At 43.5% G+C, this 15,311-nt stretch overlaps 1 protein-coding gene across 4 annotated transcripts in view; it reads left to right on the forward strand.

The window, feature by feature from the left end:
- RAD54L2 (RAD54 like 2) overlaps positions 1-15,311 on the forward strand; it is a 123,982-nt gene that overhangs the window by 101,866 nt on the left and 6,805 nt on the right. For all 4 annotated transcript variants that reach the window (XM_041761072.1, XM_041761073.1, XM_041761071.1 and 1 more), the window contains 11 exons: positions 222-399; positions 1,672-1,923; positions 2,146-2,264; positions 3,859-3,977; positions 6,158-6,257; positions 7,222-7,427; positions 7,821-7,993; positions 8,500-8,696; positions 11,332-11,531; positions 12,612-12,701; positions 14,436-14,528. In XM_041761072.1, the coding sequence (XP_041617006.1) occupies positions 222-399; positions 1,672-1,923; positions 2,146-2,264; positions 3,859-3,977; positions 6,158-6,257; positions 7,222-7,427; positions 7,821-7,993; positions 8,500-8,696; positions 11,332-11,531; positions 12,612-12,701; positions 14,436-14,528 (1,727 nt within the window). The remainder of the gene's footprint in view (positions 1-221; positions 400-1,671; positions 1,924-2,145; positions 2,265-3,858; positions 3,978-6,157; positions 6,258-7,221; positions 7,428-7,820; positions 7,994-8,499; positions 8,697-11,331; positions 11,532-12,611; positions 12,702-14,435; positions 14,529-15,311) is intronic.

Consider the following 15,311-nt stretch of genomic DNA (forward strand, 5'->3'; position numbering starts at 1 on the left):
CCTGAAGCTCCCAGTCTCTGCCACCCTATCCTCTTTGCTTTAATTCTTAGTCTTAAAATGTGATTCTTCTGATGTTCGCTAAACCAGTTCTCATTATTGCAAGGCTGCTGTGAACGGTGAGATCAAGAGGAGGTATGGCAGAAATGCAAGGTTCTCTTGTTTTCCTGCACTGACCTCTCCTGGCCACACAGGCTTGACAATTCTGATCTCTACCTTTGTAGGAGAGGCCACACTGTGCTGAAGATTCATCTCCCTGCCAAGGAAGAAAATGTAATCCTGGTGCGGCTCTCGAAGATCCAGCGAGATTTGTATACACAGTTTATGGACCGCTTCCGAGACTGTGGTAGCAGTGGCTGGCTGGGGCTGAACCCCCTCAAGGCTTTCTGCGTGTGCTGCAAGGTGTGTTGGGGCCTCAGGGAATACTGACACACAGATGAAGGATGCACACAGTCCCAAGGGAGTTCTTCCTACTGGGAGTCCTTGATACAGGAAGAATAAAATGAGAGGGGCTACTTCCCCGGTTGGCTGCATCAGGGAACAGGGGAGCCCAAAGAGAGGTGTGCCAATGTGTGCTGCACAATTCCTGGGGCTGCCACTCATAGCTGAGGATATAAATGGTGTTTCTTGAGGTTGTGCAATTCATTTGTACAATTTGTACAAAATTTGAGAAACCACTTCCTTTCTCACCAATTTTTTTCCCTTGGAAAAATGGGGTAATGAAAGAACATTGTGGGGCAGTTTATGACTGTTAATGTAATCAAAATTCAAGAAATATATAGCTTAGACAAGTTATTGGGGTACCTTCTGTTTGATTCTGTGTTTAATGAGATTGAGATATCATTCATCCTCATAATGCTTGAGATGGTTTTGGGGATAGCAGGGCCCAGATATCTTCAGCACCAAGCTTCATGAACAGGTGGATGAACCCCAACTTATCTTTAGTATGTGCTCCCTGTTGCCTAATGAGGGGCTTGTTTCTTTGACAGCTCTCAGCTGACTTGTTGGTTATTATTCCCAATTGACCACTGCTTTAATAAGACAGCTGAAGGTGTAGGTCAGGGGACAGATGGGATTTCAAAATGTATGTTTGTTTGTTTGTTTGTTTGTTTATTTTGTAGCCACAGTCCTAGACCAGAGCCAGAAAGCTAGAGCAGACATGGTGTTTGAGCCAACATGCCCTTCCTGTCCCCCTACCCGCCCATTCCCCCAGCCCCCTGCACCCCATGAATTCTCAACTCCTGCCAGAGTAGACCTTGAAATGACTTCTGGTTGGTCATCTGTAAGTCAGATACATTTGTCCATAGGGAGAGATTAGTCTTGTTTCATAGTTTCATATAGTCGTTGGCTATAGCCACACAGCAAATCAGGAACATTATTATTCTTATTTAAATAAGAATGCAAGGCTTTGACATAGCTTTTCTGATTATGTACCAAACATGGGCATGCCCACTGGTATGAACTCTTTCACTCACATTATGATGGTCACAGCTGGTTAGTTAAAATGAATGTATAGGCTCTTTGGATATGAGGGGGTTGGAGATACTTTGATTTTTGGTGTGACACTATGCTATGGGAGGTGTGTGTTTGAGCAAGTGCATGTTTCCAGGCTTCCTGGGATACCCTTAGATTGTTCTCTGCCCTGTGCCATTTCTCCTTTAACTTGAACCTCAGATCTGGAATCACCCGGATGTGCTGTATGAAGCCCTTCAGAAGGAGAGTCTGGCCAATGAGCAGGACCTAGATGTGGAAGAGCTTGGCTCAGCGGGGACTAGTGCCCGCTGCCCGTCCCAGGGAACAAAAGGCAAGGGGGAAGACAGTACCTTGGCCTCCTCGATGGGAGAGGCAACCAACAGCAAGTTCCTACAGGGGGTTGGTTTCAACCCTTTCCAGGAGCGAGGCAACAACATTGTTACATATGAATGGGTGAGTCAAGCAGATCCTTTTATGCCCATAAACCACTGCTGAGAAGGGGTGATACAAATTCTATGTGGGGAAATGGTGGGGGCTGCACAGTGTACTATACTACCAAGGTCTCTGCAGGGGACTATAAAGGTTGCCCATGAGCCTCTGCTTGGGAAAGACTGAATTTTATTTCTAGTGTTCTGGCATGGACCTGCTCTAAGCTGCCTCATTTTTGTCTTACAGGCTAAGGACCTTTTGACTAATTACCAGACTGGGGTCTTAGAGAACTCTCCCAAGATGGTACTGCTTTTCCACCTGATTGAGGAAAGTGTGAAGCTTGGGGACAAGATTCTTGTATTCAGGTAGGAAGAGAAATTCCCCTATGACACTGTGTCTCTGTAGAAGAGTGACACAGCCCCTGCAGAGTGAGACCATCTTGGGTCACCACAGCTCCCCCACTTTTTTTCCTTCATGCCTCTTCAGCCCAGTGCTTTTTGTGAGGACCTTCTTGCATTTCATCTCTTTCTTGGAGTTTTCTTATTTTACCCAATGTGGTTTCTCTGCAGAGAACAATTTAAAACCCTGGGCTGAAAATAAATAAATAAATAAATAATAAATAAAAAATAAAACCCTAGGCTGGCATCGGAGGTCATAGTCTAATTCTTTAAATTATGGCCCAGGTCAGATCTGGCCTATGGCCTGCCTGAGAGCTAGTTTTTACATTTATTTTTAAAAGATTGATTGATAGAGCTAGTTTTTACATTTGTTTTTAAAAGATTGATTAATAGATAGATAGATAGATAGATAGATAGATAGATAGATAGTGCTTATAAGCAAGCTGAGTGGGGGGATCCAGAGGAGGAGGGAGAGACAAGCAGACTCAACATAGGACTGGATCTCACGACCCTGAGATGATGACCTGAGTTGAAGTGTCGAACGTTCAACCAACTGAGCCACCCAGGCACCCCTAGCTTTTATATTTTTTAAGTGTTTTTAAAAAGAAGAAGAGGGTTTTTTTAAAAAGAATATTTGACAGACTGTGTATAGTCTGCAAATCCTAAAAATATTTACTATCTGGCCCTTTACAGAGAACATTTGCTGACTTGTGGTCTAATCTGCTTCAGTCCTTACCAGCCTTTATTTTTTTTTAACTAAATAGATTTTGTGGGGGGCACCTGACTGCCTCAGTTGGTAGAACATGCAGTTCTTACTTTCAGGGTCATGAGTTCAAGCCCAATGTTGGGTGTGGAACTTACATATACTTTGTTTATAAGGCCAAATAAATAATACAATTTGTTCCAGAGTCACATTCTCAGTCTGGCCAGAACTTTGATGTCCATCAAGGCCTGACTCCTCAGGGAAATAGACATAGAGTTGATTGATTTTTGTTGTTGTTCTGACTAAATAATGCTCCAACAAGAGCTAATGGGAGCCTCCCAGAGTAAGGATTTCCATGTGTGACACACTTTGAGAGGACAGCAGTGATTCTAACTAGGGGACAGTCTAGTGTTCCACTGGTTTTATGTTATCACTTAACATATACAAGACTGCCTCTCTCTCTGTATAACTTTTGAAAGCAGCCAAATAATTCTGTCTCCTTAGTGAGACAGATAATATTGATTGTGGCCTATAATTACATCTAATGTATATTCATGCGATATTGGTTTTAAATGATGCTATTTGTTACTATGCCTTGAGCTAAACCCCAGAATTTTTCAACTGAGGAAGTAATAGGGTAACATATGTAGTGAGGTGGTGATAATAAATGTGTGGATGACTTTGCTCCCATTATGAGCTAGGGAGAATACCCTTGGGGGTTCTTTGTGGGGTTATCCCTCAAGGGGCCAGGTTCTAGTAGCTCCCACTGTCAGAAGGCTGCACATGATTATGAGCCCATTGGGGAACAAGATTCCCTTGGCTCTGGGAGCCTTCTGAACCAAATGTTGTCCCTTCCAGCCAGAGCCTTTCCACCTTGGCTCTCATCGAGGAGTTCCTAGGGAAACGAGAAGTGCCCTGTCTACCTGGTGCTGATGGGCAAGGAGTACAGAAGTGGGTTCGAAACGTCAGCTACTTCCGTGAGTTCATTGCTGCTTTGTTTTTAGAGTATTGGCAGGTTCTGCTTAAGGATTCCCTTTCCTTCTCTGCCTTTTTGTCTTCTACTCCATTCTCCATCAACTGCATAGGAGTATCTGGAGTAGCCAAGGAGCAGAGAGACACTGAGAACAAGCTGCTGTGTGTGAGGCATTATTCTGGAGGCTGAGGAGCTTGGGTGAGATAGGGGGAGAGCAGAGAAAGAAGTAGAAAGCATAAGCCTTGTCTTCATTTGACAACTCTAAGACAAATGCAGAGTAGTACTGGTCAAGTGCCCTAACAGTTTCTAAGGAAAACAGAATCATTGCAGGGAGGATGGTTGGAGAAAGCTTCCTTGAAGAGGAGGTGGAACTTGCAGTAGACTTGCAAATATGGGCAGAACTTAAATATATAGAATTAGTGTGGCCCAAAGGTCATTCTAGGAAAAGAAGCAGAGTGAAGGTAAATAAGCCCAGATCATGCATTCTCTATAGGGGAGAACGTGTCCCTAAAGGGGTAAAAATTAGTTCTTGAGGGGACAAATGTTTTTTTAACTTTTCAAAAGTATAGGGCACAAATGGGCATGTAGTAAATAAACATATTCAGTTTATCTGTGATATTTAAAATTTCATGAAGGGTATGTTGATTGGTAAAAAAATGTATAAAAAGGCTCCTTAAGAGGGTGGTAATGAAAAGCAAAAGTTGAGAAATATTAACCTCAGGTACTTACTATCTGCATATTGACTTTGGGCCAAATAGTTCTTTTTAGGCAGGTGGTCCTGTGCATCGTAGGATGTTTAGCAGCGTCCCTGGTATTAGATGGTATTTTTTTTTAATTTTTAATTTATTTATTTATGATAGTCACACAGAGAGAGAGAGAGAGAGAGGCAGAGACATAGGCAGAGGGAGAAGCAGGCTCCATGCACCGGGAGCCCGACGTGGGATTCGATCCCGGGTCTCCAGGATCGCGCCCTGGGCCAAAGGCAGGCGCTAAACCGCTGCGCCACCCAGGGATCCCGGTATTAGATGGTATTAATATCCACCTAGTTTTAACAACCAAAAATATCTTCACACATTACCAAATGTCTCCTGTAGAGGGGGAGGGCAAGGAAATCACCCTTGTTGAGAAGCACTGGCCTAAAGGAAGTATTTAGAGAATGGAGGTGCATGGGGTTGTAGGAAGACCTCTAGCACAGGACCTAGCCCACAGCCTTGTGTTGACTGCAGGCTTGCCAAGTGTGAGTCAGTGCTGAGCTGTGCTTGGAAATTGTGAGAACTCCGATTGGGTGCTGATTGAGCCTCTAATACAGGCACTTTAAGGCTTCCTATAGCAGTAGCAATCCAGTTCTCCATGTGGTGTTTCATCTCTTTAGCTTCGCCCTTTTCTCTTTTTTCCCTGGGGTGACAAAGCCCCCTCTTCTCTTATTCATGCTTCCTCTAAACTGAAGATTACTTTTTTCTCCTTCCTTTGAGCTTCCCTCTTTTCAGCCATATACCCCATTCCACTGTTCCAGATCTGTTCCTTTTAATGTCTCCTTAGAGCAAGTCCTTAATCTTAGGAGTTTGTTAACAAATTCCTGATGGAGGGATATAATCCATATCAAAATGGAACTCTTGGTCCTTCTGCACTCACCAAGATTTACAGGACTGAAGCAGAGAGGTCACCCTGAGCCAGTGTTTACCAAGCTTCCCTATTTAGGATAATTTTTTTTTTTTTAAGCATTTTTTAAATTTTCATTTATTTATTCACAAGAGACACAGAGAAAGAGAGAGAGGTAGAGACACAGGCAGAGGGAGAAGCAGGCTCCGTGCAGGGTGTCTGACTTGTGATTCTATCCCGGGTCTCCAGGACCACAACCTGGGCCAAAGGTGGCGCTAAACCGCTGAGCCACCCAGGCTGCCCTATTTAGGATAATTCTTATGCACTCTGAAGTCTAAGAACTTTGGAATTGACCTAAAATACTAAAGGGAGAAACATGGTTTATAATCCTTTTTGCACATGGGGTATTTTTAAATTATAGATGTCTGAGTCTCACCATAAACCCATGAAATGTCCAAGGGAGTGGAATCTGAGTATTGTAGTATAGTTGGTTTTTGTTTGTTTTTAAAACACATTTTCCCAGTGATTTTGCTGTGTACCTCTGCCCTCATCTGTCCATTTCTTGTGATTTTCCTTCTGTCCTAGGGCTAGATGGTAGCACCCCTGCCTTTGAGAGGGAGCGGCTCATTAATCAGTTTAATGATCCCAGCAACCTCACCACCTGGCTATTCCTTCTGTCTACAAGGTGAGTGGATCCTGAGAGGTGAGGTCAGAGTGCTGTGTTCAGGGCAGTTGGTCACATAGGCAGATACCCAAAGGCTCATCCAAGTTCCGTCAGAAGAGATCTGCTCAGGTGTGTGACTTGTTTTTGAGGTCATACAGGGGATCCCAAAAGGAAGTTGTATCAGGAGGGTGATCATGATAGTGTCATGAAGTTCTTTGAGAACTTCATTAACCATGGGCATAATTTGCTCTACTCTCAGAAATATTCTCTTAGATGATGGGATTAACATCAAAGTGCTTTAAAAAGTAGAAAGTGTAATGTAACTATTAAAGGCTGGTGGCATTATTTGTCTCATGCCAAGCAGCTTGAAAGCTATGCTCTGTTCTGCCACCACAATGCCCTTGATGGGTATGAAATAGTCATTTTCCTATCTGGTAGACTAAACACACCAGAAACATCTGGATACAGATGTCTCCCTTTGAGTGACATTGCTCTGGAGCCGGGATGCAGGAACCTTTCCCAGTACAGAGGAGTAGAGAGTGGGTTTTCTTTCTTTCTTTCTTTCTTTTTTTTTTTTTTTTAAGATTTTTATTTATTTATTCATGAAAAACACAGAGAAAGAGAGGCAGAGACACAGGCAGAGGGAGAAGCAGGCTCCTTGCAGGGAGCCTGATGTGGGACTCGATCCCAGGACTCCAGGATCACGCTCTGGGCCAAAGGCAGGTGCTAAACCACTGAGCCACCCAGGGATTCCCAAGTGAGTGGGTTTTCTTTCTGAGCTGGTAGGCACTTCTGTTTTGGATTATCAGCGCATATTTTTCAGTGCTTGAGGAATGTACTGTTCATCAGCAGAACAGTAGAATCTTTCCAGTATGTTGTGCTTAGGACAAAGGAGGTAATACCGGGGCAGGAATCACAGAGTAAAACCAATTTTAAAACTGTTTTTAAACTAAAAGTTCTGTGATTGTTGGCTTCTGTTTTAAAGGGCCGGGTGCTTGGGTGTAAATCTGATCGGTGCCAACCGAGTGGTGGTGTTTGATGCTTCCTGGAACCCTTGCCATGATGCCCAGGCAGTATGTCGGGTATACCGTTATGGCCAGAAAAAGCCCTGTCATATCTATCGCCTTGTGGCTGATTTCACCCTTGAAAAGAAGATCTATGACCGTCAGATTTCCAAGCAGGGCATGTCAGGTGGGGCATCCTTCAGGCTCAATACTATCCTTATTATGTGAGTGGTGGGAGGGGAGGGGCTTGTGTGGGAACATATGTAGGCTTTGAATCACAGAAAATCAGCAGTTCCTCACATCTTATCCCAGTTCAAATAATTGCTTTAAGAGGGACTTGAACTCAACTTGTCGAGGCCAGGTGTAATGAAAAGAGCTGAGCTAGGTGTGCAGGTTTCTTTTATAATATTTCCATTTCACCAGAGCCTCAGACCTTTCAAATATGGGATGGCCTGAGGTAGTTTTAGCTTTAGTGACAATTATGCCAGTAACAACCTCTCTTCTCTGCCAACCTTTGTAGCTATGCTTTTGTAGTCTTCTCTGCCATGTACTGACTTTCTCCATGTCTTCTCCCTTCTAGATCGGGTGGTAGATGATCTCAATCCAATGCTGAACTTTACCCGGAAGGAGGTGGAGAACCTACTGCACTTTGTTGAGAAGGAGCCAGCTCCCCAAGCATCCTTGAATGTAAAGGGGATCAAGGAGCCAGTCCTGCAGCTTGCCTGTCTGAAGTACCCTCACCTCATCACCAAGGTCAGAACCTGGCTTTCATGCAGTTCCTGGTACAGTAGTCTCCCTGAGGGAGGCTTATCTGGCAAAACTAAAGTTTTGTTCCATGCAGAGGACTTGAACTCAGCTGATTCTTCTCCTTGCCCCATGCAGTCCCCCAGCCACCTGTTCCTACCCCAGTCTTGTCCTGGGAGTGCTCAGCTCAGCTATATGGAATAATTCGGCCAGTGTGAGTTTTTCCTAGCAGAAAGAAGGGAGTAAATTCTAGAAATGTAGTCTTAATTCTCTGAACTTTAACATCCTTTTGATATAGAAAGTAGACTTGGGTTTTGTAAAGGTGGGGCCGGGTTAGAGTCGTGAATTCTACTCTTGTCAAAAAGACGGTAAACCTGCCTGGGTGTCTGTGAGCAGGTTCTTTGCAGGTGTTGGAGATAGCCAGCCCTATTTTGTTTTCAGAGGAAACTTCATTGTGTATCAGTCATGTTGGCACAAAGATTGGTAATTAAATCAACATCCTCCTGTGTCCCCAGGAGCCTTTTGAGCATGAGTCATTGCTCCTTAACCGAAAGGATCACAAGCTGACCAAGGCTGAGAAAAAAGCAGCAAAGAAAAGCTATGAAGAAGATAAGCGCACATCCGTCCCCTACACCCGCCCATCATATGCGCAGTATTACCCCGCCAGTGACCAGAGCCTAACCAGCATCCCTGCTTTCAGTCAGAGAAACTGGTGAGTCACTGAAAGAGGAGGAAGATATGCTGCTGGGTCAGCCCAAACGTTTTGATTGGTTCTGTTTTTAAACAAAGGGAGAACCTACAACATGCTCGTTGCCTTTTGTGAACTGACAGGTCTGCTCTTGGATGAGGTACCAAAGCAGTTCAGCAGCCCTGGTGTTTTAAATGGCTCTGGCTGGAAGAGTGAGCCACTGGCCTTATGATTCAGGAGAGTCCTTCTGGACTCCTGGAGAAGTGCAGCTTCCTAAGACACAGAGGCCTAACCCTTCCACATTGCTGCCTTCATATCTATAGTGCCTTGGTCCTAGATCTTGCTTAAGCAGTGAAGTTCAAGGGTGAAGGCCAGGTCTTCTGTGGGTCTTAGATTGTAGTCAAGGAATTTTCCTGCTCTTAATGAGATTTTATTCTGTGGCTGTGCCATGATCCTGAGAAAAAAATACTTTTCTTGAATACAACTTCTAGAACTGTTCAGAGTATTAACGTGATGGAAGCCAATTGCTGAGTGAAGAGAGAGCTCTGCTCTTTCTAAGACATTACAAAACTGTTAATCTATGTTCTTTTTTTTTTTTTTTTTTTTCATTTCAAGACAAAGTGCCTCATAGGCCTTACCAGAATCAGCCACCTGATTGAATGGTTTGTTTATTTTATTTTAATTTTTTAAATTTTTGAGTGGTTTGTTAAAAGACTTTTTTATTATCTTGAATTAAAGATTCTTTTATTTGAGGGGACCGATTTAAAACTTTTTTCTTATGGAAATTACGTGTTAAAAAATGACAAATGAGATTGTAAAAGAACTGAAACCATGTAAATTTTATGAAAGACTCTTATATTTGGTGAGTAAATTTGCTGCTTTTTGGTACAAGATGCTTTGAAGAAAAACGTTATTCTCTTTCATAGCCTTCAGACTTTATTTCTGTGTCATTTTCCAGGATAGTGTTGCCTGGGAATGTTCTCCTTTTTTGTCCTCCACCCCTTTTGTTCTCTTTTCTGGGCTTTCCCATGTAACAACAGGAATGCCCAAACCTAAAGCTAGTGGAAGAAAAGCCATTTTTGGGGGGGGGAAGATGTGACAAATTGGTTGGGCTCTGAGGTAATGTCAGCTCCTTTTTTGGCCCAGCTCTGGCCCTATGGGAGGCACTAGCCTCTCATAGCACTTGATAAGCCATACTATGATCCTGCTGATTGCTCCTCCTGTCTGGGTGTACCTGAAGGGCGTTTCTGGCCCAGTTTCCTCGCTTTAGCTCCTCCAGAGTAGGGGGCTTACAGTAGGTTCCTGTTACCCTGGCTTTTACTCTGATCTGACTTTGGATCCTGGGAAGAGTCCCACTGACATCTGACGAGAGCCCTGTAGCTCCTGCAAAGCCACCCTGGGCAGACTAAGGAAATGGGACCCAGAAATGGTGAGTTAGCTGTGCTGTTTGTCCTATCTTGAAATGTGGGAGTCCACAGGGCCCAGAGGGCTGCCCAAAGGTACCTATCGCAACCTCAGAGCAATGTTCTTCAGTCAGGTAAGGAAGAATATACCAGTCCAGGGAGGTTCTCCCCCAAAACTAAAGACCAAAGGCACAAACTTCAGAATGCTTATAGACAGGGTCTTAATTTCAAAAATCTTGAATCAGGAATAGCTTTCTCAGGGTACCAAATCCAGTTGAAAAGGTAAAGAATAAGGAGTGCCATGGGATAGCATTTTTGCATGCTGGCTTAAGACATGCATAGCTAGTGCTCAGGATGGCCATGGCCATGTGCCATTTAGAAGCCTGGATTCTGTGAACAGCTTTTTGGCTGCTGCTGCTGCTTTTGTGGTGGTGATGACTTAAGAGGGCCATTTTGGACACTGGTCCCGGAGGAGCCCAATGAAAGGTAATGTGGAGGAAAGAGAGATGTCTGCATTACTTATTGAAACTTGATATTCCAGGGATGCCTGGGTGGCTCAGCTGTTGAGTGTCTGCTCTCAGCTCAGGTCGTAATCCTGGGGTCCTGGATTGAGTTTCCACATTGGGCTCCCTGCAAGGGGCCTGATTCTCCCTCTGCCTATGTCTCTGCCTCTCTCTGTGTCTCTCATGAATAAATAAATAAATAAAATCTGAAAAAAAAAAAAAAAAAGAAAAGAAACTTGAGATTCCAGAGAGTAAAGATGGTTGAAGTTGGACAGATGCTCTCTCACGAGAACCTGAATGTGTGACATCACGTGGCCCTTTTTCCTTGGGTGAGTGGGAAAGTTTCACCCATTTGTCTTCAACTTGGCAATGCACTGTGTTCTTAAGAATTTTTTCTCCCTTATTGCATCTTTACCTCTCCCTAACTTCCCTCCAAGGACTAATTCCTAAAGTATGTAGACAGTCCAAATTCTAGAGGAGCAGGTGTCCCCTTGCATCTCCATAAAGATATTATTCACCAACATCTGATTCTTCTTAGACTCTGAGAGGCTTTATCCCTCACATGCACTCGGTCTTGGTCCTACCTCTAGTCTCCTTTTGAATTACCCCTACTCTGCAGATTCTTCTGATCCTTCTCAGCAGCAAGTAAGGCTGTAGAATGGGGGAATCTAGAGAAGCTCTGCAGCCTTTGCAGAAAGGTAAGTAAGGGCTGTTCTGCTGAACTTTATTAGTTTGCTTGTCCTTCTCTCATAGGCAGCCAACACTGAAGAGTGATGAGAAGCCTGTGGCCAGTGTTCGCCCTGTGCAGTCCACCCCCATCCCCATGATGCCCCGGCATGTCCCACTGGGAGGCAGTGTAAGCTCTGCCTCTAGCACAAATCCAGCTATGAACTTCCCGATCAACTACCTGCAGCGCGCTGGGGTCCTTGTGCAGAAGGTGGTCACCACAACAGGTTGGGAATTCCTAGGTCCTCTTCTGGGGCTGCCTGTCCCTTTACTTTGTTTGTTCAGGAAGTATTTATTAAACACCTTTTGTATTCTAGGCCTTACTGCATTGGCACTGTGGGTAAAAATAGAGAAGATAGTCCCTGATCTTGAGGAATTTGCATTCTGATGGAGTATCTTAAGAATTTTAACGGAACAGGGTTTTTTTAAATGTGATGTGTGGGATAGACTCTGAGCACTTCAGAGGTTGTGGAAATGTCACTGGGACACAGGGTTAGTCTGAGAGAGGTATGAATGTATTGAGTCCTAACTGTAGGGTTAGCTGTGTATAAAACAACATCAAACTCCCTACTTAATTAGAATACGTGAATGCCACTTGCTTCTTTCTTTGTGAGTGATATGGGTTGAGCATGGTGGGCCTGTGGTAGGAGGCTGGCAATCATTCTGTCCTGCGATTGGTTCTATGATTCAGGGTAATTGGGAAGGAAAGCATTTCTTGGAGCTGTGTTTCATCTTATTATCTAGAAATATTTATGGTATATAAATTTTAATAAAAATATCTTGATTTTTTTGAGTATGAAAATAATGCATGTCTATTGTAAAATATTTGTGAAATGGGTAAAAACAAAAAGGGAACCCCTTGTGATCCTACTTCTCTGCTGATTCTTGAACATACTTTTTATTTTTTAGTTAGGTGTGAAGTAATACCAGCAAGGAAGAAGATGAGGCCACTTTTGGAGTCTAAAGAGATGTGGAGCAGATGGATGCAGATAGCTTAGGGAGGAGGAAAACAAACAAACCATCTGAACTAGAATCTTTTCCAAACTAAAACTCTATGAATTTTTAATTAAATCAAAGGAAATTGATCAGAAAGATCATTGGGTTTCTAAAAAGTTTCTCATTTTCCTAGTATTCTCTGTTAGACAACTGTGAGAAGAAGTCCTGCTTGCTTTATCCTCCTTGGTTCAGACCTCCACTCCACTGAGAGGTTTTAGGGAAGCTACTAAGGAACAGGAGAGGATGTAGACTTAGCATCTTCTTGCCCTCTCAATCAAGTAATCTAAATATGAGGTCTTTCTCTTCACTAGATATTGTTATTCCTGGACTCAACAGCTCCACAGATGTGCAGGCAAGAATTAATGCTGGTGAGAGCATCCACATCATCCGTGGGACAAAAGGTAAGAGCCTGATCAAGATGCCCATCCTTTACCTTTGGTTCAGAGTGTGGAGCTAGGAAGCAGAAGAAATATATATGGCTTGAGTTAGAGGGAGGTTAGGGATTATCCTATAAGAGTGTCAAATGTGGAAGAAGCATGAGAAAAAGACAATTCTAAGAGCTTAGCAGAGTTGGAGCAGGCCCAAAAGAGACTTGTTAGTGGCTTAAAAGAAGAGACTTAGGGCCCGTGCATTTCGCCATTGTTTTTTTGGAGAATGTTGCGATGGGTTTGGATAGACGACTGTGTTTTATGTCAGTCTCAGCCTATTGATAATGATATTCTTAGCTAAAAGCACCTCATGACTCACCTGTTGGTATACTAATTGTGGCAAGCCCCCACAGACATTTACCAGAGCCAGTGTCATGGCTGAATTGACACTTGTGGATCTTACTATGATTGCAAGATGTACCTTAGCAACCACCAGTGAACTTTGAAAAAACAAGGTTTATTACTCACAGATCCTGGAGGGCATACCGCATTCCAGGGCCACACAGTGAGGTCATAGGTAGAGAGAGAGAGAGAGAGAGAAAGGAGACTTGTGTCTTTACTAGAGTCCAGGTGTTGGGATGGTTAGTGTCTTGGAGTTTACTTGTTGGGTTTCTAAAAAGTTTCTCATTTTCCTAGTATTCTCTGTTAGACAACTGTGAGAAGAAGTCCTGCTTGCTTTATCCTCCTTGGTTCAGACCTCCACTCCACTGAGAGGTTTTAGGGATGTAGTCTTAATTCTCTGAACTTTAACATCCTTTTGATATAGAAAGTAGACTTCGGTTTTGTAAAGGTGGGGGTGCTCCCACCTTTACTATATCCAGCCCCTTTACTAGGCTTGTCTTAGCCTAGAGCATAGGTCAGCAAACTATGGCCCATGGGCCAAATCCTGCCTGCCTCCTGTTTCTGTACCTGTGAGCTAAGCATGGGTTATACATTTTCAATTGGTTGAAAAAAATCAAAAAAATATTTTGTGGAACCTGAAAATTATATGAAATTCACATTTCAGAGTCCATAAAGATAGATCTTTGGAGAACAGCCACCTCCAGCTGTTTTCATGCTATGGTAGCAGAGTTGAGTGGTTGCAACCTCATGGCCCACAAAGGCAAAAATATTTACTAACTGGCCCTTTAAGAAAATGTTTGCTGACCTCTGACCTTCCAGGAGATTGATCAAAAGACAGAAGGTAGGTTAGTGTCCTATGGGAATAGAATGCTGGTCTTGAATTATTCCAAGGGAGAAGAAGGTGTTGAGGCAATGAGGCTCCTTCCTCACAGATCAAGAAGAAGACCCTTGCCAGAGTCCTTTGGCCAGAACCAAGGCAGCCATCTTACTCTTTCTCCCAGCACCCTGTTTATTTCCTCCGTTGCGTTAACCTTTCCCAGTATTTTCTGGCATCTTTGTCTTTCTCCTCCTCTAGAGCCTGAGCCCCATGAGACAGGGCCCTTTTCTGTCTTGTGCTCTTCAGTGTCTAGAACAATACTTCAAACATGGTAGTCATGCTGTGTGGAATGAATGAATAATTTCGGGTCCATAGCTCAGTGCTCCACTTGTTATCTTAGGGACCTTGAGAGAGGGTATGAGACCTAATTTTATAGCTGTTTCCCAACCCATGGTGTCTGTTTCCCAACCCATGGTGTCTAGGCCTAGAGTTTCCCAAAGTTGGCTGATTGCATGTCTGCTCCTAGCAGTTTTCCTCCTGTTTCTTAGGGACATACATCCGCACCAGTGATGGGCGGATCTTTGCTGTCCGGGCAACTGGCAAACCAAAGGTCCCAGAAGATGGTCGGATGGCTGCCTCAGGTATAGTGGCTTCTACTTTCTATAGATCTACATGGCATTTTTTTGTTTGTTTTTGTTTGGTATGTAATTAGTTTATTTTTTGAATAATGTATACATGGTTCACAATTCAACAAAAGGTGTAAGAGAGGTAAAGTGAAAAGTAAGTTCTTCTCCCTACAAGCCCCCAACCATCTATTGCTCCTTTCTGGAGGTGCTTTTCTCATTTGCTTTTTTCAGAGATCTATTATACATATACAGGAATGTATGTGCACTTCTATATAGGTGTGTCAGTCTCTGTGTTAAATATATATACATAACTTTTCTCCATTTTCTTTAAAGATTTATATATTTACTTGAGAGAGAGAGTGGGGGTGGGGAAGGCAGATGGAGAGGAGAGAGAATCACAGGTAGACTCTGGGGTGAGTGAAGAGCCCAACATGGGGCCTGATCCCATGACCCTTGAGGTCCTGACCCAAGCCAAAACCAAGAGTCAGAAGCTCAACCAACTGAGCCACCCAGGCACCCCTCTCCATGTTTTTAAAATAAATGCTAACTCACAATACCATACTGTTTATTTTTATTTTTTTCACTCACTAGTGTATCTCAGTGCTTGTTCCTTATCATTTCATTAGATGTGCCTCATTGATGGTTTGCACAGGACACCATTAGATGGGTATAACACAGTGCATTACCGAGTTCCCTGTCCTTGGACGTTTAGATTGGTTTATCTGCCCCACTCTGTGCCCCCCCCCCCCACCCCCTTAACAGCAACAGGTCATAATCATGTGGATATGTCTAAAAGAT

This window comes from Vulpes lagopus, chromosome 7 (genome assembly GCF_018345385.1).
Source record: "Vulpes lagopus strain Blue_001 chromosome 7, ASM1834538v1, whole genome shotgun sequence".
NCBI lineage: Eukaryota > Metazoa > Chordata > Mammalia > Carnivora > Canidae > Vulpes > Vulpes lagopus.